Genomic DNA, 23835 nt, shown 5'->3' on the forward strand with positions numbered 1-23835 from the left:
GTGGCATGTTCATAACCTTTTGGAATGCTGAATGGCGTAGGTTTAGGATAGGGCAAATGGAGCTAGAGGAATGCATATAAAGATACTGTGGGAGTATTGCCATACTTAGATCTAAAAGCTGATTTTTTTTTTAATTAAAACCTTGCATATTTTAATTGGACAAGCAACACATACTAGGAATGACTCAGAACTGCAAAAAGCTATAACAGTTTACTAGAGCAGTGCTTTCAATAATTTCCCTTTATTTATTTACTTTTTAATCTTTGATCCAAGTTCTTGCATCCATATCACTCAGCCACACATTTGTCATTTTAAACAAATAGTTTGCAATTCTAAGCACAAAAAATGAGAATATGCAAATAAACTGTAACAAGTGACTACCAAATCCTTTATGACTCTAATGTATTAATCCAACAGAGGATTTAAATGCAACACATCAAATATTTGAAACCTGCGAACTTGTATAAGATACTTTTTATTTTAAGTAATTTTTTTTAAATCAGGAGAGTTGTCAGCGCCTTAAAAAAATAAGGGCAAGCTAAGCTGAATCAGACCATTAATCCATTAAGTCCTGTATCCTAGTTCCAGTATTGGCTAATGTCTGATGCTCTTAGAGGAAAGCAAATTAAATTATAAGGCACCTACCCACTTCCTCAATCTTGTGCAGAGGAAAACATTCCTTCCTGATCTTTGCAAATGATCAATTTACACCCTGAAGCAAAAAATTTGATTACCCTAATTTTGGCATGCATAAAGACAGATGTTATTAGCCATGAAATTATCCAGCATTTTAAAAAACCCAGCTATAGTATCTGATTCTCTAATCACCTTAAGGCTCACTATACATTGTGTGGTATTTCCTTTTATTAATTTTAACTGACATTAATTTCATTTTTGTATGATGGAACAGAGTAAAAAAAGGAGGGCCTGCTCAGTTCCAGTTTCCTCATAATCCTAAATATCTCAATCAAATCCCCCTTTAACAGTTCTCCTTTAAATGCTAAATATCCTAGTATCACAGTATCTCAATTTCCTTTCTGAAAAGTCCTGTAGAATTTAATAGTGATGAAACTAAATAGGGTTTTAAAGAAAATACTGTGAAACGCTATAGAATGATTAGTTGTATCAGTGAAAACCCCTTTTATGGACTTACCTTAAATCAATTTAGCCTACATTGTTTTTTTAATTAATTAAGCTAAATTGATTTTTAGGTACTTATATGGCACCAATCATCATTGTATCTGAGTGCCTTATCTTTAATGTATTCATCCTCCCTACATGCCTGAGAGAGCATTAATCCCGTTCTAGATGGGGAACTGAAGCACAGAGAGACTAAGTAACTGCCCCAGATCAAACAGGAAACCTGTGGCAAAGAAGGGACTTCAACTGAGGTCTCCCCAGTCAGATGGTAGCACCCTAACCACTGGACCATCCTTCCTCCCTGAGGTGAAAGATGCTCAGGCTTCTCGGCTAACACCTCATAGCTAGTGAGAAGATGACACTGAACTGAGTGTTAGATTCCCCAACTCCTCAGAGTTCAAGAACGTAGGAATGCATTTAACATAAATTAATGTAGGGCCCTCTTATCTGAACTAATAGTATCAGCACAAGGGGTCTCCAATGATAACTAAATCATTGTGTATCAATTTAACTAAATCTGTTTAGAAACTAAGTGTAGACCAGTCCAGTGTATCTCACTGCACAGTGACTTAAATGTGCATTGAAAGCAGGTTGGGGCCACCCTGCATTTTCACAGCTATATTGCACTGCAGAAAATTCTATCTAGAGAGGCTGACAATTCCCATAACAGGTCGGGTTAGCTTTTAGAGAAGTGGATAGTGCAAGCCTGCACCAACCCTCATTTAAGCAAAAGAAAGGGGAGGAGAATTCTAGAGATTGAATAGGAGTAAGAAGCAAAAAAAAAAAAAAAAAAAAAAACAGAGTTTGAAGGGGGAGAGAGATTGTGTGTAAAACATGGAGATGGAACTGAGGAAAAGAGCAAGAGAATACATAGTGAGTAAAAGACAAGCAGAGGAGCAAGAAAATAGAGTAACAAGAACAGAAGGAAAGGGATGGAGCTGGAGAGTAAGAAAAAGGGGAGATAATTTAGAAAAGAAAGCAGCAAGAGACCTTAAATTTCTCTCTCTCTCTCTTTCTCTCATATATGCCAGTACCTCTTCTCCAGGTAAGATTCCCTGTTGTTCCTCAGGCCTGGTCTACCTGCAGAGTTGTACCAGTTTAACTTAAGGTGTGTTTTTTTTTTTTTTAACAGTGGTTTAGTTAAACCATAACAACGTTGTGTGCTTGTGTCAGTAAGGGTTTGTCTAAATAAAGTTGCATTAGTATAAAACAAGATGTGGATTTAAACCGATAATTGAACTGCTGGTCTCCAATGTTAACCCTGCTTTCAGTGGCTTTTTTGATTTAGCTTAAATCATTTGGAATGGGTTTAATTTAAACCTAAATAGCTACTCTTAAACCGAAATAAGGGTTTGGGCTGGTTTAAATATCCCTGTTTAAAAACACAGGTTGGTATACCAGAGCAGCTTACATATGTAGGTAAGCCCTAAATTTACAGGTGTAAACTAAACCCATAAAACCAGTTATAAACTGATATAAGAGAGTCCACACTTTAAGTTGCACTGATTTAACTAAAATGATCTAAGTTAAACCAGTGCATCTTCTATTAATATACAAGCCATTAGTGAAAGTGAATGAGATCTTAGATTTATTTCAGTGATAACCTCTTAAAGATCCTATTAGAGATCACAGAATTCCCAGCCTCTTCAGAGCTGGAACCCTGAATGATTGAAGGAAGGATTCAGGGTACGTTCTGGGTCTTACAAGCTTTTCTGTTTTATGACACAAGTAATAGGAAAGGCAAGATAGTTTGCTTATTAGAAAAGGAAAGAGGAAGCAAATAGGGTTTGTTTAACAGTGTATTTAAGACCTGATTCTGCCATTTACTCATGTTGAGTAGTATCTTAGCTCTTGAATAGTCCTACTGAAAGCAGTGAGAGTACCTGTGGAGTAAGACACTGCTCAACTTTGAGTAACATTGGCAAAATTTGGCTATAATTAGGAAGCTCTGTTTGTTAAAAGCCATAATAAAGACTTCCTAATGTTTTAAATGAACAACTCAGTATATTTTCTGTATTTCCCTGCCTTTTTCCCAATAAATGGGAATTAAAGTAAATGTCAACACATTTTCCAGTGATTATGAATATAGCAATTTGGTGACTGATTGGACTTAGGTAAAATGTTTCAATTTCTGTTATCTTTGGACAAGAAGCAGCAGAGTGAACAATTTTTCTTAATAAATATTTGCTTTTATATGTAATTTAGTGGACTGTTTCCTTAGCCTAATAATACACTTAACATACCTACATTTATAACAGGTGATTGAAAGCATAAATCCCAGTTAAATATTTCAGCTTTTATATTTTAATTATCTGGTGGTGCAGACTATAGACATTCAATAAAAATAATTTAAAATATGTCTCATTTCAGAGAACTTATAAAATACTACAACACAACCATACCTCACTAAAGAAATACTGTGGCTTAAAAAACATGTGTGTAGAAAACTGACTGTTAAATTACCTTCTCCTATCATACTTCAATGTATTTAACTCAAAATAAATGTTAATGTCCCCTTTTTATAGAAAAACATTGCAGCTCTGAAATACTTGTAATAAAGAAAAGGATACTCCAGAGGTTTAAAAAGAGACCTTAGTTTCAAAACAACATTTTAGTATTCCCAAACTAAAAAAGCTTCATTTATTTAGACTTGAGATTGTTCAAGTGAATTTCCCATCACCCCAATCATTAAAATTCAAGAAACTCACTGTTTCAGGCAGTATTAACATCCAGACCAACTTCAGCTCACACATTACACCCACAATAATTGGAGTTCCCAGCAACACAACATGTTCCCTTTTAGTTCCAACATATAACTATCCACAGTGTATGCAACCAATTGATCCATGGATGCTTTGGTTTAGCCAGCTGATAAGATTTGTTACTAGATAATACAAAAATTAATATATGGCTCAGACAAACAAGGATTTAGTTGAGGTAAAGTGAAGTTTGTAGACAAACTAAAAGAAACACCCTCTACTCCTTCTTCACCCCCAGAAAAAGGGAATTGCATATCTACAAATGAAATGTTCAGATATAACCATCAGAGAGCATTGTAAATATCAGAATAGCTATTGACTGCATTTCTGTGCATAGAGCTGCTGTAATGACTCCATAGTTCAGTGGACTCCATCAACTTGAAAATCACATTTCCATCTGAAAATTTAACTGCTATTGTTATGATTCCTGTAACCCTTAGAAGTAACTTAACAGGCTTCCTACTTTACAGGTCTCCTCCTCCAGGAATTGCAGGGCAGTAGGGGGCTTCTTGGCAATGCAGCTCTTGAAGGAAGGGTTGTGGGGAGCTTGGAGACAGTTCAAAGGCACCCACCCTCCATAGGATTCATCTGACCTTTATGGATCCTCTAAGATCTACTCATTTAGGGAGTTGATTCCCCCTACTCCTTCTGCAGGGCAGCAAATACCCCTGCAGGGAATATGCCAGGGAAACTCCAAGAGAGGCCAAGACCCCTGTCCATCCTGGAACATAAGCCCCTGTGATGTCTTACCTCTGGCAAAGTATTTCTCCCGAGCCTTCCCTCAAATTGCACCAGATTATCTGGAGGGGTTGAGGAAGGAGGAAGCCACAAAGTGTGCCTTTCTCCCTTCCCTCTTGGGCATCTCAGAAGTCATCAGAAGCAGTCTCTACAGGAAGCTGCTTTTGGCCCCACCCCTATAATTATGTAGGAGCCTGCTGGGAAGAAGGGGACTTCTGCCTGAAAGTGGGAAGAGAAATTAATAATTTAGGGGGTGCGAAAATGCAAAATTAACAAACAAAATTTCAAGAACCAAGATGAGCCACTTACTTTAGCCTCACATTTAAAAACAGTGATATCAGTAAGTAGAACTACACTTCAGTATCAAATATAATCTCAGGAAATACATGATGGCTTATTTTACATCACTATAATGTTTTGCATCCCAATACTATGCCTGTTTTTAATAGAAATTAGAAATGGATCTTCCTCAGTTAAATGCGAGAGTTGAGAATCCCATGCCTGGAACTCTTATTTCTTGCATTTGTACTAATAATATTACCATCATACTAGAAACTGCCCCAGTGAATTAATATGCCTAAAACTTTAGATACCATCTTTAAGGCAAGATCCCTCTAATTAGACAGAGAGAGAGAGAGACTGAGTAAAGTATTTGGCCTGTTTGCTAATTGAAAAAATGGTTTTCTCCTCTGATGTCCAAATATGAACTTATAAGTAGATATCTGACAGATTTGGTTCTGGTGATATCCATCTGTGTGATGAAAGCTCAGTCCCAAAATGATAAATAATACCACCCACATTCTGAGTCTCAAAATTTTCCTCCCCTGTATCCTTCTGAGATAGCTGTTAAGCCTTTCTGGATTTTACAGTTTTCTCCCTCTGCATTCTCACACTCTGCAAGAGAGATCCTCCTCTTAATGCATTACTAGAAGAAATACCTCTCTTTCTCACTGAAAGCAAATATAGTAGAACCTGAGTCCAAAAAGAATAAATATAGGGATGCTGTGCCAACATTGGACTTTGAAATAGTAAACATTTATGGAGGAAAAAAACCATTCAAGGCTGCATTTGGGGAGTTACTATACTTCCGCATCTTGAATAAAGTAGACTGGAGTTAATTTCTGATACAGATACTGATACAGCCACAAAAGCATATATCAGTAGTTTTCAGAATGAAAAGCGAAAATTGATTGACATTAGTTCCTAGGAATTTCCATATGTATTATATACACTATTGTCTTATCTACAGTTGCTAATAATTCATGCCCATTTCCACTGGTGGAATAGACTGATTAAGGTCACTGCTTTGAAAAAAGGGATTGAAACACATCGCTGCTGAGTTTTTGGACTTGCTAAGGTTACAGATAAATTATTCAAAATATAAGAAGATCCTAATCCTACAGTAGGTACTGCAGAGAGTTGTGCATGGTCCCAATGAACACCTTTCTTCTAACATCCAAGGCTATAGTCCTAAGAGGAAAACATAAATTTTGAAAAGCCCAAATGGTCTCCACAATAGGCATGTTGTTATGGTTATATTGTATACCTCAATAATACTTGATATTTCTATGGCACATCAAAAGACATTCTTGGAGGAAACTGATTGCCATTTCTTTCAAAGTGCCCTCAGAGCCCCACGAATCTCCTTATTTTCCATTTTACACCCCCTCAAGGGTCCCTTGCCATCTGACAGAGAAGGGGTTGGTGCTGTTCTCACTGCGACCTGTCAATGCTGCTCCTTGGTCAGTTGGAGGTGTTACCAGAGAACAGTGTGAGGTACTGTCCCTTCACAGCCCAACAGAGAACTGACTCTGAATGTCAAACCAAGCACATGCTGAAGTTGTGCTACTGTTGCAGTGCCATGCCATTAATCAAAAATCCAGACTATAAATAGCTTATTTAAGTACCATGTGGGACTGTAGAAGACACTGCTACCAAATACACACGTCACTGTTTTTCTATTTTTTGCTTGTTCTGTAGTTTGTTTAATTGAAAGCAATGGATTTACAAGTATAAAAATACTGAGATAAAACCAAAGTCTTTGAAAATATGGAGTTAGCCAGCCTTGTGTTTTGGAAAAATGTCCCCTTCTTAGATTTGTGAACACAACTATGCTCTAAATCAGAAAGATCTACTATTGTTTTTAATTGATTTGTCACTGCATTCCTTTATGTTCTCACATCCTTCGACCTGAGTCAGACATAGTTGAGATCAGTATGTAATGGCAAGTCTGACACTTGTATTGCATCTTATGCAGATTCCCTGATATTTTTTCATTACTGCTGCTATTATGTATTCCAATAATAAAATCTTCACTGTTGTAATGCACTTTTGTAATTCATTTGCTTCTTTATGCTGTGACTTTCCAGTTTGGTTGATAAATACAATACTAACCAGATCACCTCAGTTTATATCATGGGATCTTCTATCCAAAAAGGAAGTTTTCTTTTTTAAAAGACTAATTGTCTGCCCACACCACACTTACTTGTGGGAAAGCCTGTAATTTTTCAGTCCTGTCTGACAAGCTAAGACTGGAAAGAAATTAAATCCTTTTACCAAAAATCTATTTATTTAAAATAGTCATTTTCTTTTTTTCCTCAGCCTGTGTATTCATTTGTCATATTAACAGGGACGGCTCCAGGGTTTTGGCCGCCCCAAGCAGCCAAAAAAAAAAAAGCCGCGATCGCGATCTGCGGCGGCAATTCGGCGGGAGGTCCTTTGCTCCCAGCGGGAGTGAGGGACCGTCCGCCGAATTGCCGCCGAATACCTGGACGTGCCGCCCCTCTCCGGAGGGGCCGCCCCAAGCACCTGCTTGCCAGGCTGGTGTCTGGAGCCGTCCCTGCATATTAAAGATGTCATATGTGGTTACTTTATTTATTTAGGAAAAAACATTTTTAATATTGTTTCTATTGAGTGTTGTGGTATCCTTGATAAATAATATAATTCATTCATCCTTAGTACAGTAGAGTTAATTGCAATTTCTGCCTGACTGATATTTGGGATTCCCAACCAAGAATACAAAAATGCAGTTTCATTATAATAGATAAAATAATTTTTAAACTCACCATTTGCACATTTAAACCATGTAGTATGAAATGATAACCGTGAACACACAGCTGTCTAAGAAAAGGTCATAACACCCTAGCATCTTAAATGTGTGTCAGTCATCACCTGGCTTAATCAGTCCTACTTCCTTGTACAATGTAATATAAGCCTTACAAGCAGAAGAGCTGTAAGGCAAGCTGGCAATTCAAGCCAATAGTCACTGGGCCTATGGTACCCTACCTAGGGGAAAAAAGTTAAACTTCAAGTTAAAATATACATGATGCAAGGCCCTGGTTATATGGAGGTATTTGGTTTTCAGCCTTGCAAAGGGAGCCAGAGATGTCCTGCCAAACTGGTAGAGACTCCGTATCTGCAGGGAAACTGGGGGTCCATCCTGTGAGTCTCAGAACACCACACTTCTCTGCCCCCTCTCCCTCATGCAGCAGAGGTCAGTTCGGTACCATGCTGTTGCTGAATTCTACCTTCCGTACGAACATAGCTAGAAAATAGAAACTCAGAAGTGACTGTCAAAGTCACTGCTGCCGTAAGCAGCAGTAAATCCAGCAGATATGTCATCTTGGCGCTCTGTGGAGCAAACTGTAAAGAGCGGCTGCTCTTCAGCTGAGTTCCCCAAAAATCTGGTTTCCCCAAATGCAAAAAGTGTGGCGTGGGTATCTTAAATTGGCTTCTCACTTCTTTGGGCTCGTATACAAATTATGTTGTGTTTCAACATCTTGACTTGGGCTGAACTTACTTTCTGCCTTTAATTGGAACAGTTCTAATGGTGCTGACAGCTCCTGTGAAATTTCCACACCTTGGATTGAAACCAAGCTCATTTAAATCAATCAGATTCTGATTCAGTTTCCCCCTCCATCCCCGCGAACTGAGCTGTACTTTGAGCTAAAATCAGAAACAAAACTAGTTGTTTATTTGAAAACATGCTTTTCAAAGATAGTCTGGTTCCTTTCTAAGCCCTCATTTCCACAAAAATGTATCCATGTGTTTAACTTTATAACACAAAAAAAAATTCTAAAACTTAAGGTTGAGTTCAACAGTACCTGATGCAAGATCAGGGTTTAAGGCATTGCCTCATCAGAGGATAAGCAATGAAGGCTTTGTCCACTCTAGTAAAATTACATATTGCTGACAACTCATGTCAACAAGGGATGCAGCTAAACCAGTGCTAAACAGAGTGACAGGCCAATACAAACTGAAAATAAAATGAAAGTGCTCAATGGCTTTAAACACTCGAGGGTCATAAAGTCAATAGTGTTTCAGAATCCATAAAATTAAAATAGAAAACATGTCAGAATATCTTGATATCTTTGCTCTCGAGTTTTACCCTCCTGCCAATAATTACTTCCCTTGGTGGTGGAGTATATTTATTTTTATCTAAGAAAGGACTGCAGGGATTGAATTATGTTATTATAATTCATGCCTAGTCGCATAGACAGAACTCAGCCTGCAGCCTCCTACTCTAACATACAAGATGTGAATTATTGCACCCAAAATTCACATCCTGTCATGTCTTATTGCTTAATTTGAGATTCTTGATTTAAAATATAACCTATCAGAGCATGTCAAAGCAGTGCAAGAATTTGACACTCAAATTCCTGTTTTAAAAAAAAAATTGTTAAAACAACTGCTTCTCACCACTTTGAAAACTTACCTCATGTTGTCACCGGCCAGCCCCCTCCTCCAGATTGAAATTATTTCTGTTATCCTGGTGAAGGGCTGAAGTGGTTTTAATGTTTATCTTGTTCCTGTTATGGCAACAAGAAAGAAATCCTTTAATAAGGGGCTTTTTAGAAAACAAAGGGTCCACACTGGATTCAAGTTAATATGCTGTAGAAGATGAAAAGATTGTAAGAGATTTTGCTAAAATGCAGTAAGTAATATATCTGGAGATCATATGTTGTTAATGAATCTAAAGCTAGCTAAGAAAAATGTGTATCCTTTTCCTGCTTTCACTTAATAGAAAACGTCTCTTTGTTTTCAGTTGTTTATAATTATCTGTTATCAGTGGAGCCAATTTCTGCCCTGGCTTGCAATTAATGTAACTCAGGTTTAAATCAGAGGAAAATTTGATCTACAGTATGTGTTTGGTAGCTAGTTCTGAAATTGTTAGTGGAATAAATTTATTCTTCTTGTTGAATACCCACAGATTATTTGGAAATGCAGGATCTGTCACTTAAGAACAGATAATTGTATTGTTTACTTATAATTTTAAAACATTATTATTACTGCAGGCAAAACGTGTTATTGTGATGAAAGTCTTAAGAAGTAGATTCACTACAGCTTCTTTTTTAAATTAAATTCTAGCTGGACAACTTAGCCAGTCAGCTCATTTCGCTCTCCAGTTGCCTTACAATGTGCTAGGTTTGGGACGCAGTGCTAATTTCCTTGATCACTTATACGTTGGCATTCCTCGTCCTTTAGGAGAAAAGGTAAGTTGAGATTTCCCATGGATAAACTATTTTTTCTGGTATTTTCCTTGCCCAATGAAGCTTTGGGGGGTGTTGTTCTTAGGATTGCTCTGTTTCGGAAATCAGAATTATAAAGAAACATTTTTCATGGGTATTGAAAACGGTTTGCTGAAGACTACTTTGTGTTCATTTTCTCCAGCATATAGTATCACTCATTAGCCTCTGAAGTAAACAATAAAACAAAAATATCACTCATGAGAAAAACACAGAAGTATGCATTTGTGTGCTATTTGCATAGAAATACAGAGCTGGTTTATATTAATAACATTTCAGTTTGCTCTAAGAATCCAATGATTATGCCAGCAACCACACTCATTTATACTGTAATCCCATCAGATCTCCCCAGGTGGATGAGGCCCACATGATTCAGTACTTGGCTGGGAAACACCAGAGAATTCCAGGGTAGGGCAGGAAAACAATGTCTATCACCTTTGAATCACCTACTTCCCTCTGAGTTGGTATTGTACTCTTACCAGCATGGTGCCAGGGGAATGGTTCTGCTGGAGGAACCTTCCTTCAGAGGAAATGTAAAACCATGATCCTGACAATTTGTGGTGATGAAAGGTCTCACAATGCTATTTTTAAAAATAGATTGTTTACTCCAGTATCCTGACTACATTTGGATAATTAAATTCTGCCTATATAAAATTTCCCTACTGAATCAGTTGGATATAGTATTCTTCACTTCCTGCTCTAAACTGCAGTGCTAATGTGCACTTTTTAAACACTGCCATGTTTCACCTCAGAGATTGTGGTATTTCAGTGGTGGATGAAGTGATCCTTATATATTGTTTTTATTCAGTTTGTAAATTGCTTTGGGATCTTTCAGTATAAAAAAATCTTTATATTAATGTTAGAGAATTATCACTATTCTTTCCTGTCTCCTGGAAAATTAATGCTTTGAGCTTTTTTTTTTTTCTTGTATAACATTAATCAGAAAAGTTCAGTATATTTAAAATTTGTATTAATTTGTAAGAAGTGGACACACCTTCATTTCTTTTTTCAGTCCGAAAGAAAACAGGAATGGACAGCTATCATCCCGAACTCCCAACTTATAGTCATTCCATATCCACACAACGTTCCTCGAAGGTAGTATCATTGTTTGAAGTAGATTTTGCAAATGATACTATGGATGCAGAACTGTAATTGTGTGTCATGGAATATGAATGAATGATGGTGGAATAATTAATAAAAATGCTAACAGAAAAGGTCTTTTCTTTTCATGTGTAGCTAGTTACATTTGATTATCTGAAGAGCAGATTAGCATATTCAGAACTTGGTGTGTCCGTTCAGGGCAATAGCAACTGTGTTCCCCCCCCTAATTGTCCATCAAGAGCAGCCACTCTAGTTTCCAGACACTCCAGCTGTCATCTCTCTTGGGTGGAGACACGTTTCTCTCTCCCTTCTGACCATGCTATTTCCAGGCTGCACCATTCCCTGCCTTCACTGTGTCATTCCCAGCAGAGACAGGCTGCCCAGGTATGCCTGTCTGCTTTCTCTGCAGAGACTGATAGGTGTAATTGTTACAGTTATAAAGCACCATACAACACTTCCTATGCAAGCCTACTTTATTCTTAAGGTAAAAAGCATTCCACACTGAAAACAATAAAAGAACCTATATGCGTGCTAATAAGCTTACCAGAGTTCACCGCAATCCTAACATGGATTCTGGCAGGAACAGTCCTTCAAACCCCATGTAAGGGGGATTCTTTGTGGTTACAAGTTAATCACAGCTTCATCTCAGAACAAGCACTCAGTCTTATGAGGCCTCAGGAGGCCCTGTCCTTCCAACCCTCCCCAAAGGATTGGAGCCCTCCATGGACCAGGGATCCTGTCCATTTGCTGTGTCAGGTAGAAGACCCTGAGCCAATTTAAAACCAGGCTATTTGTCCAAAAACCCTTGCTTTGTCTGGTCCCTGGAGATTCCAGTTTGAACTAGTATGTGCAAATCTCTCCAGGTGAGTGGCTTCAAAGAGTTGATAATGGAGGAAGAACATTAGCATCCCCCCTTCCCTAGTAGAGAAGGTACATACAATGCCCCAATAACACACAATTGCATTTTTTATACAATGTACCCCAAAGTATTGACCCTAGTTCAGTCAGGTTTAACTTAATTCAATATACTTTATCTTAATTCCATAAAGTTTGTTCAGGCTATTACAGGATATTGTCAGTGTGTCATACTTGGTATATTATAGATGTGTTCATTCATGACCATTGCTAAATTGTGGGGGAGGAAGCGGATGGAGAGAGAATATGTATACATGTTTTTGTGGAATATGTGTACATATTCCCTCATCTGTATGAGAGAGTCTTGTAAATAAGCATGCAGCTTTATTTCTTTCTGCGGATCAAGACAGTCATATTTAAAATATATTGTGCATTTCACACTATGGTAATATTAGTATTTTCTCTTTAAATTATTGAACATACAGGTATTTGCATAAACATTTTATATATTTACAGTGAGCATCCATTAAGTATATTTCTATAAATGAAAACATACCTGCCAACTTGCTTTTTGACCAAATAGAAAGCATGGTCATGGGAAAAATAGACTTTTTTGGTTTCATCAGATATACAGTCAGTGCGTCCAGTTAGATACAAAGGTTTCTGTTCAGCCTTTCAACCTATGGTGTGTGTTGCCATGGATATGTGTATTTTCCTGTAGCTAGGGGTCAGAGGGTTCCTTGAAGGAGGACTTTCATACTGAAATAAATTTAGAATAAAAACATTTATACCAAAAATATGGACTTAGCCAGCACTTTTCTGTGCTACTTTTGCTGTTATTGAATATATCTGTCATAATTAGGGGTCTACTTAAATCGCGGAGAAATCACACATTTTTCGCAGATTGATCATGGCATAAATAGCACATTTCGCAGACGTGTAACACATCCATGAAATTTGCTATTTATACCGTGACCAACCCATAAAAAATGTGTGATTTCTCCACAGCGTTTCTCAGACTGGGGCCCTGACCCAAAAAGAGGTCGCAAGCCTATTAGGGGGTTGCGGTATTGGCATCCTTACTTCTCCGCTGCTGCTGCTGCTGACTGTGGCACTGCCTGAAGCTTAGCGGCGGGAAATCTGCGGCTGCTGCCCGGGTGCCCAGCTCTGCAAGCAGCAATGCCGCCAGCAGCAGCAGCAGTATTGAAGAGCGGAGAACAGCAGCTGCTGGTGGCCATATCATGCCACCCTTACTTCTCCGCTGCTGCTGGCCACAGCGCTGCCTTCAGAGCTGGGCACCCGGCCAGCAACAGCTGTTCTCCACTCTGCCTTCAGAGCTGGGCAGCCAGAGACCAGATTTCACGTTCCGTGATGTGATTTTCACGGCTGTGAATTTGGTAGACCCCTAGTCATAATAAAGACTTTATTAGTCACATTCTTGCTTTCTCTTCTGCTTGATCTTGCAGTGAAGTCAATTTTATATATAATGAAATTATTCTTATATCACAATTTAAGCATTATACCTTTACTGTAGAATCAAATATGAGAAGAGATGAGACGTGACATCACTTTTATATAAACTATGTTGCGTTAGCGATTAAGCACAAGAATTACATCAGCCTTAAGATTTAATGTTCTAGCCTTATGTATTTGAAAAGTACCCCTGTACAGAAATCTCTCTAAATCCTCTTGTTTTCAAATTACTGGGTTTAGTTTTCTCATAGAGGAAACACATGCAGATACGGACACTGTAGAATGACAATAGGCGGAACCCAAAATTGGAGATTACGTGAAAACAGGAGAAATATACATATTGAAAACTTTCACTACACATAGACATTTCCTAAGATTATGTCTAGATTGCATTTAATGGGCATGATTGCAGCTCAAGTTGACATACCTGAGCTAGCTTTAATCTAGCTACCTGATGTCCCAAAGCACTGAAGCTGCACCAGCATGTGCTTTAGTGCAGACTAGCCCTACGAGTAATTAACCAGGATTCTGTGTGGATTTAACTGCTCTGGGATCTGAGATAGCTAGAGTAAAGACAGCTTGGGAATGTCTTCTTGAGCTCCCGTCACACCCCATGACTGCAGGTTTTGGTGATGGGAAAAATGAGTGAAATGATGTCATGCGTCAAGAGAGGAGAAGATGAGCAGTTGAGGGGAAGAGGCTTTTAGTCAGGCTGTTTAAAACTTTCTTATATAACTTCAGTAACTGACATTTTGGAGAAAAGAAGTGTTTATTACAGATTTAAACATACAGATTCAAGCGCATCCCTCTGTACTTTTGCTTTCACTTAAGGTGGGAGTGAACACAATGCAGCTGCTCTGACACATCAAGGAATAAGGGAAGACTAGACTATACACACCTGATATTCCTAAACGGGAAAGAAACCCCTTTAAAAAAAAATCAATTCTTCTTTCTACATCCTAGAGAAGTATACGGGTGCAATCCCTATTTGTATTTAAGTCCTTTTCAGATTCCTTAAATCCCCAAGCAATACTTCCACATTTTCTCAAAAGTCCCAGTAAATCCTCGTTCTCTGTGAATAGCCTTTTCCAACGATAAACAGGCATTAAGGAAATTAATCCATTCTTCTATTGACAGAATTGATTCTTTCCTTCAGTAACATAATAAAATAGGAAGAACTTGCCTAAGGAATGAATCCTCTATTCTCTTCAAATATACAAATTATCAGGACAAAATGGTCTGTTCTCTCAAGTCTGCAGCCAGCCAAACTGAACAGTACCACTTTAGAGAGACCTGCTTAATTCATCTCAATGGGGTTTTAACTTTGAATCCTAATGAAGATTTATAGGTTTACACTTTACTATTTCACTGATGATCAATTTAGCTGAAACATCCAGCTATTCTGCAATTGTGAGTGGAGCTTAACATCCCCTTTTTCTGCCAAATTTGACCCTTGTCATCAGACTCTTCTCCCTAATCCTTCTCCATAATAAAAGCTCCCTTCCCTGTCTCTTAAAGACAAAACATTTTTAAGGGCCAAAATTTCAGAGCTAAGCACAATGAATTGAGAACAGACGGGGTCAAATCCTGGAGGGAAAGGTTGCTACTCAGGAGTCACCCTCACTTCCAGAGTAGCTGCATTAATCAGCAGTGAAATATAGAACAGTGCTGACTGATACGTAATCATCCTCATAAGACTTCAAAGTTAAATCTGTGCACTTGCAAAACCCCACGTGTGCACCACAAACAGGCCCACTGCAGGTGCCGGAATTGACAGTCTAGCTACCCTATTACCACATTTGTTTGTTTACACCCACAGTTGTACTTTTTTTTTTTTTTTTGAGCCACAGTGGGTGTGTGCATGTCTTGGGTAGGTCCACCAGTTGTACCCTGTTTTGGAAATTTGGCCTTACATGTGCTCCATTCCTAGCATTAAAAATAGGTTGAAGTCCCCTCACCCCAAGAGTTCAAATCTGAGATAGGCATGAGCCATATGTTCAGCTCTGGATCTGAACCTCCCCTTAGTTCTGGGTGTTTGGATGGGGTGAGTGGCATTAGGCCTATGTGTACTTCAAGTATTAAAAGATCCATTTTTCTTTCTATCTATACTTCTATGCAATAGATTATCATCTGTAGGATACCAAATATTCATTGTATATTAGCAGATTTGACTGACTTAAATTTTTAATTGAGTGGTCAGGGAACCCAATCTATTATATAAACTATATAAAAGGCACTTTGCCTTTTGAATAAAATGTGTAACTGGACCATGGGGTTTCTTCAAGAATAACCCTATGATCTATTTGGCCCTCTCCTTAATTTTATAAACTGCTTTAGAAGCTATTTTAAAATTGGTTGATTCTTACTGGCTAGCCTACAAATGATGCCAGAATAAGAAGTCAGGTAAATTACTTGCTTCTTTGCTCAGTTCAATGGGACGTAATAGATCACTGGACTGGGACTCAGAAGAGCTGAGTTTCATTACCAGCTCTGGCATTGCCCTGCTGGTGACTTTGGGCAACTCAATTCATCTCTCTATGTAGACTTACACAGGTGCTCATTTTAATACTCCAAATGGGAGAATATTGAGCAATTTATGCAAATAGACCTCAGTTCGGCAAGGTACTTAAGCACTTGTCTAAGTTTAAGCATGCAAGTAGTCCTGTAGTAGAAGATCTGGAAGGATTCATAGATATTTAAAGCCAGACGGGGCCATTACCGCCTGTATAACATAGGTGATAGAACTTCCCCAGTGATTTCTACATAAAGCCCCTAACTTCTCAGTGGGACAGACCATTACTCTTTAGAAAGACAGACTGCCTTACTGTATACTTAAATATTTTTCTAAAAGATTATTACACTCTAGTGCAAACAGAAATTGATGCAGGAATTACTGGGTGAAATTCTATGGACTATGTTACGCATGAAGTCAGATTAGATGATGATTGATACAATCTTTTCCAGCCTTAAAATGTATTAATCTATTGACATGCTTAAAATTTGACACATTCTTAAGTACTTTGCTGAACTGGGGCTGTGACCAGCACTTAGTCACCCATGCCAAAAATACATGCACGCATCTCCAAATACAAAAACTGTAAACATATTAGGAATCCTGTTTAAAAATAAAATCTCATTGACAAAGTGTACTGTGCAAGTAATGCAAGTGTACTGTTCTTCAAATTAGCAATAATTAATTTTCTATGCACTCTCACTGCCATTGATATTTTTATAGATTCTAGTGTACCACTTTCAGCTACAACCAACCTCTTAGGCACTTTTATTTCCCTCCTTGTGTTTCTGAAGGAATATTTTCTCCAAATCTATTTATAAATAAAATACACGTTGATTTCATTTTTCAGTCTATTTCAAGATTTATTGACTACAGAGACTGACCTCATTAGTCAATAAATTTTGATTTAATCCAAATTTAATTGCTGCTTGTTAGAAGAATCTTAACTTTAAACTTTTAAATGAAAACACAACAGTTCTCTAAACATGAGAGAGAAAAAGTTGCCTTTGATTCTTAATGCAGTATTTGTTACATAGAGACTGTATGTCTAGGTTAAAGCAGGGGACGAGGAGTCAAGACGCCTGGATTATAATCCCAGTTTTGGCACTGACTGACTATATGCCTTTGAGCAAGTCACTTAAAAAAATAAGATATGCTCAGAACTACTACATGCAACAATCATGTAATATTTAAAAGAAACAAAAAATGCTGTATTTTTAAACATATGTAATAAGAGGTAGGCAGTAATATGTACGTTACAAGATTTTGCCACTGGAGTTTGAAGCAGGAACTAGGAAGTGAGTCCTGAATGGCAGAGTCTTATTTGGTCACAAAGTTTGAGCTGAATGTTTAAAATGATGTGAGCTTTAAAGGTGGATTATTCCTATTTGAAAATATGACAAATTTGAATGTATCTTTCTTCAAAATAACTTAAATATTTTAAAAAGATCCAAGTATTAGTTAAAGTTACAAAAACTTAACAAATCTGTGCCTCAGTTCGTAGGTAAAAAAGGCATGAGGCTAAATAAATGGCTGTAAAGTGCCTTGAGATTTTTGGATGCAAGGAGCTATACCTCAGAGGGTTTTCTGTTAATATTTGGACATGCAGGAAATGAACTACTTAAGCTAAGCGTACTGCAGACATGGACTTTACATTGCAAGCCCAGATCACCCCTCCCATAGACAAAGTCAGAAAAAGGCATCAGGGAGGCTGATAAATTGTCCCTTAAAGGGAAGGTGTTGGAGAGCTGCAGGATAGGGAGGGATGCAGTTCCTTGTGAATCCATCTGTTTTTACAGAAATTCTGTAGATTGTGCCTAATATGTCAGTTCTCTAAAATGCTAACATTTTTATGTTTGCAGGTTGAAAACATTATATCTCATCACCACAAATGAGGCACTTGCAGCTAATTTTGCTGAAATACTTAAGTAAAATCAATATCAAACAATTTGTACTTCAAGGAAAGAATGAGATGACATTTGATTGGCTATAGTTGTCTTACAGCCTTATGTGACTGTATTGACATCTTGTTTATTAACTCCCTAGGATTAATAGGGCTGGTTTTCATAAAACACCATATCACACTGGCACATCTGATGTATATGAAACCAATAAAACTATATTTTTGAACATAGTCTTTAATGGCTCAGAAATATGCTACAGCTCAGGAGTACGCTTTCTGGATCCTAAACTCCTTTATTATCAACAGTAAAAATTATTCTGATGTGAAAAATCTTTCCACTATTATAGTCTGTAGTGTACTCTGCATAAGGTATCTACTACATGTTTTAAAATCAGTTGTTATGAATACCCAAGCACAAAAAAGTGGAATAAAACAGATTAGAGAGACTAAGTCACTTTGTCTCTCAATGCACTCTAATAGTATGGGATGTGCAAAGACGTTTGTCACAAATACTGAAATTGTTGCTATCTCTGTATCTCATAGAAATGCCCTGTTATAACCTGATTTAAGGCCACATTATTTCCTGATGGAGTAAAACCTAGAGCACTCAGGAAACTCCACAAAGTTTGTCAGGCAGACTTTTTTATACATTTCCCCTCCAAATGCAGGGTTTTTGTGGAGGAGACAGGAAGCAAGGCATCTGTACCCTATGGAACCCCCATTTCTCTATCTACAAGGAAATGAAGCACTACTCTACAGTGTGGTGACTCTCCACGATGCTGCCTGGCCTCTCTTTTTCCCTGGAAGCACAGCTGTCATTGGCTGTCCTTGCCATGCCTGCACAGTGGGTTCTGAGGCTTATGCAGGCACAGAGAGGAACTTAATGCAGCATTAATTTCTGAACAGTGTAGATATGCAGATGACTGATGGAAATGTACAATGACTGCTCCCCATGTCCCCTGCAGTACTGTGTTGCAGCAAAGGGGCTTTCTTGGCAAAAGAGGCAGCATGCCAGGTGGACTGTTTCTCTGCTCTTTTTCCCTTCACCTAAGTCTCAGGCACGGTTTTTTGGAGGCTTATCCTGTGCATTTTATTTTGCTCCCTTCCATGCCCACTGCAAAAGGAGTGCCACATTAAGGAGTGCCTTAATGAAAAAGTCAGTCCCTGAGGCTAACCATAGTACTTTTGTGAATAGTTCAATAGAAACTAAGCTTAGAGATGGCATTACTTGGAAATGGCAATGATATTAAACCCTATATTTGTAGGTAAACATTATATGGGGAGGTCTTTCAGTAAAGCCCCTGGCTTTTGAAGAGCAAGTCATGGTCACCTTACTACCTTTATATTTTTGTAAACATAATCTCTATTGAATCTACTCTTTTTCCTAATGAAGAGTTACTGAGGTTTCCTTTGCTTTTCCTCTTCTCTGTAGCTGGAGTGCCAAGCTGTACCTGACCCCAAGTAACATTGTGCTGCTCACAGCTATAGCCCTAATTGGTGTCTGCGTTTTTATCTTAGCAATAATTGGCATATTGCACTGGCAAGAAAAGGTAAGCTTAATTAAGTGGAAATGATTTTCTAGATGTATCTTTACAATACTTTAAACTTACTAATATTTTAATATATGCACTATGCTGTGTTGTTTTGAATAGTGTTTTTCAGTTTGAAAAGTTTTTTTGGGGGGGGGTATCACTAAATTAATCAATCTATAATAATCCTCTCATGCCTGAAAGGTATCAGACTTTATTATTATCCACAAAATTAGGATAATTTAGGATTTATTGAAACCTTAGAAACAAATATTTGGTATTTAGTTTTAATTCTGAGTCATAAAAATGGAAATTTGGCAATAACTGGTAAGTGTTGATAGTTCAGGGAAAACCATAATTCATAACTAAATGGAAAATTTTCAGTTCATATTAGGGTGACCAGACAGCAAGTGTGAAAAATCAGGACAGGGGTCGGGGGTAATACGCGCCTATATAAGACACAGCTCTGAAAATCGGGACACCTGGTCACCCTAGTTCATATCCAGGATGAATATCTTGGATATCTTGCACTCTCAGCCTTTGATCAGAGTTTAAAGGAATAATATGAGTCTGGAAATAAAACTAAATGTAAACCCCCAGCTTACCCTTCTTCAGTTCCGCTGGTAGTTCAGAGAAAAGGAAAACATTCCTTGTCATTTTGTATCCTCACTGACTAACATTAACATTTAAGACTGTGTGTGATTTTATCATGGACATATTGGCTGTTTTGTTGAATATAGCTGAAATACACTACAGCATATAGAAATTCATTGATTTGAAGAAGCATTTTGAGAGGGTTCTTTCATGTCACAAAAGAAAAGTGTTCCCATTTTTCTTAACCACTCTCAGTTCACAATAATATTCAACTGTCAGGAAGGCCAATAAGTGCTACTACCTAGCATACCATAATTACAGCTGTCAAATAAAATTACTGCATTTTTGACTTGGTATGCCTGGCATTGTTTGTGAACTAAAAGGCCAGTTAAACATTCAGATAGATGTCAGATGAGCAAGGATCCTGGAACTCCTGAGTTCTAATCCTCCCTTTGCCCTGCTGTGTGACCTTTGAGCAAATCACTCAGACACTCTGATTTGGTTTCCCCATCTGTATAGTGATCATGATACCACATAGGAATAATGTGATGGTTAATCAGTTTACATAGACAGCACTTTAAAAGTTAACTATTAGTATTATTATTGTCAATTCAGAAATCGTCTTTAACACTTTCAGAATGCCTGAAAGAGAGAACACAACTGAATGGAAATTGTTTTTAAAGTGTGTGTGTGGGGGGGGGCTTTAACTACACTGAGAACTGTAAGCCCGTCACAGAAGACTAAAACAGCAAAATCCAGTAGAACACAACCCAACAGGGTGCCCCATTGTACACTTGGGGGTCTCTAACAAGGAAATCTTTGGAATGGAGCCAAAGCAGGTGGTATCATGTTTCCCACAACCTAGCTTTCATTATAGAAATGAGGTAGATATAGCATAGATACCTAGTAAAATTGTTGTGAAAAGTTACCAGCTCAGGCACATGCCTATATCATGATGGTGACAAACAATAACAATATTTTACTCACTCTTAAAAAATAAAATAAAAATAAAAAAGTATTAGCCGCAAGTAGCAAGCAAGAAGAATTGTGCAAGTCAGATAAATTGACAGAGCGATTCATTGCTTGCTCATGTATATATTAGAAATGCTGTTAGGACTCTGTAGCTGCAGACAAACAGTTTATTTCTCACATGAGGCTAATCTCAGTTCCCAATAAAGTTCATCCAACATTAGTAAACTCTGGAAAGAAGTTCATAGGCAAGATATTCTGGACTGGAGAGAGGAAATAAAATACATGGAAAATTACTACATTTAACTAAAGACCATACAGATACAGGTACAAGCTGAATACTCTCCTTGTTTATCCAAACACACACATGTCAGTAACACTGTTGTTTTGACAGATCTGCATGTGTAGCACCCAAATAAGGAAAGAAATTTATTTATCTTCCCAGTTGTTCACTGTTTATACACATGTATATGCCCACAAACTAAGTGGAACCCCAATTTTTCATCTGCAGTTCTTAATGTAGTATTGGTTGAATTGCTACAATCTTACTGTCCCTTTTGCCAAATTTTTCAATTTTGGTTCTGTTAACAGTAATTTTAAGAAAATCTAGTTCTTAAATTACAACTGAGTTGGAACCATGTATGGTTGCTTCAGAGCCAATTCACCATTCATCATATTTATCTTCTTTTACAATGCAGATGACATAAAAGCGCACTAAGAAGCATTTTTCATTTAACTACTTAAGCAATAATCCTTGAAAAAAACATTCATTAGAATAACCCAAAGCATTGGGTGATTAATACTAAAACATCTCGTCATTTAACGGCAGCAGCCAATTTTGAGCAGATTATTGCTATTATAAACTGACACCTATTAAGTATTAATTGTTGAGGCAGTTAGTTAGCTTTTTGTCTTCTGTTGAATGACCGAGTTGAAAAAACAGCCATTCTGTGGCATTTGACAACTAATTTTCTATTAGAATGCAAGGTATGTGCTATACTGTCTCTTGTATTCTGTAAAGTGTTATGGTTTATTTTTCAGAAAGCAGATGACAGAGAGAAACGACAAGAAGCCCATCGGTTCCATTTTGATGCTATGTAACATGCCTTAAGATCTATGAAGAAGCTGCTATTCATTTGCTTAATCAAAACACAAAATTCCAATTTGTAAAGGAGATCGGGGGAGGTGGGGTATTGTTAGTGTGTTATTTGTAAATGTTGCATTCTTTGGTATTTATTTGAAAAGCACTAAAATCAGACCTGAATGTCTCAATATGAGCTTTCAGTAAACAGTTTGTATATACTGGCAGTTATTGGCCTTTATTTAGCAACGCTGTCAATTTATTTTTCTTAGTAAGGGATCATATTGCATGTGTTCCAATGTTTACATACTGCCACTTCTTCCAGTACAACATTTGATGGAAAAGAAGTCACATGTAAATGAAGTTAGTATTTCAGTGAGAAGAATCCTTTAGTGCCAGTTGAGTTGGTCTTGTCATTTATACATTTCTGCAATATAAATTATATTTCTGTAAATGAACCTAATGCAGATTTTCAGATGAGACATTTTACATCAATTACTATAACTGTACTCTTGGGGTGTTTGATCTAAAGTGTCTAGATCTTTTTTTCCTTTGTTTTAGTACTTACATGCAATAGTTAGAGAATTTATTTACTGAATGACTGAAATAAATCTACAAAGCTAATAGCCAAATAACCAATCATTGGACATCTGTACTGTTGATGTATATTAGTTCTAGGCATGAAGCATTCAAATTTAAAAAAATAAATAAAATCTAAGTTTATACTGAAATTAATTATCATAATCCAAAATATGTAAAAATTATGCCTTCCAAGAATGGATGGGATCAGAAGAATTTTGCTTGAGTATTGATGCATATCAATGTGACTATACTTACATTTAATTATGAAAACAAATGGCCATCAAAATTATGAATGGAATTTGATTTTCTTGGGGAAAAGCTTAAAGAAAAACCTGTAAAGGAGACTGGGGTTGATTCCTATGTTTGGCCTGCCTGTTTCCATCCCAAAGGCCATTGATGATTAAGGGCTGAGGTATTCTATGGTTCATATAAAGTCCTTGATGTAAACTTCTTACATGAGAGCATGTTATGCTACTGTCCCCACATTCTGTCGGAAGAGAGTAGTGATTATGTGTGAAGAGAAACTCAGTTCTGTATATTCAAAATGTCAATAGCTTTCCATCATTCAGATTACACTGCAGCAATGGTAATACATATTCCCTGAGAACCATCATGCTTTTGTTTTATGTAATACAGTTTTCCTTTGTTCTTAAAATGGTTTGCATTTACATGATTCTCTGTGTATTTAAATCTGTTAATGTGCATTCATAATAAATGTTTATTAAATCAAGCATGTTTGTTGCTTAAGTGCAAACAAATATTATTGTTGGTGCTATCTTTATATTATAGCCTTGTTGGTCTGTTTCACTGTGTGAGTGATCACTGCCCCATAACCTGTTGTCCCCCATTAATCTCTGATACTATATTCACCTGTCAACATTGAGCTGTTAGTAGAGGATCAGAAGAGGAAAACAGGGCTGGTAAATTAAACTGATTATGTCCATCGTAAATCATGGTTAGAATAATTTAATTCTGTCACTGTCATGAGACTTAAAAATGAGCTCTCATATAAGAGGAGAACCATCCATGATACACTTCTACCAATCTGTGAAGCTTTCACTGGTACCAGCTACT

At 37.3% G+C, this 23835-nt stretch overlaps 1 protein-coding gene across 1 annotated transcript in view; it reads left to right on the forward strand.

Annotated features, from left to right (window-relative positions):
• Positions 1-23491, forward strand: part of ITFG1 (integrin alpha FG-GAP repeat containing 1) — a 214740-nt gene extending 191249 nt beyond the window's left edge. The window contains exons 15-18 of the mRNA XM_029911788.1: positions 10005-10129; positions 11175-11257; positions 19439-19556; positions 22140-23491. Coding sequence (XP_029767648.1) covers positions 10005-10129; positions 11175-11257; positions 19439-19556; positions 22140-22199 — 386 coding nt within the window. The 3' untranslated portion in view covers positions 22200-23491. The remainder of the gene's footprint in view (positions 1-10004; positions 10130-11174; positions 11258-19438; positions 19557-22139) is intronic.
• The last annotated feature ends 344 nt before the right edge of the window (positions 23492-23835 follow it).

The sequence above is a fragment of the Terrapene carolina genome, unplaced genomic scaffold (genome assembly GCF_002925995.2).
Source record: "Terrapene carolina triunguis isolate 2854851 unplaced genomic scaffold, T_m_triunguis-2.0 Scaffold130, whole genome shotgun sequence".
Taxonomy (NCBI): Eukaryota; Metazoa; Chordata; order Testudines; family Emydidae; genus Terrapene; species Terrapene triunguis.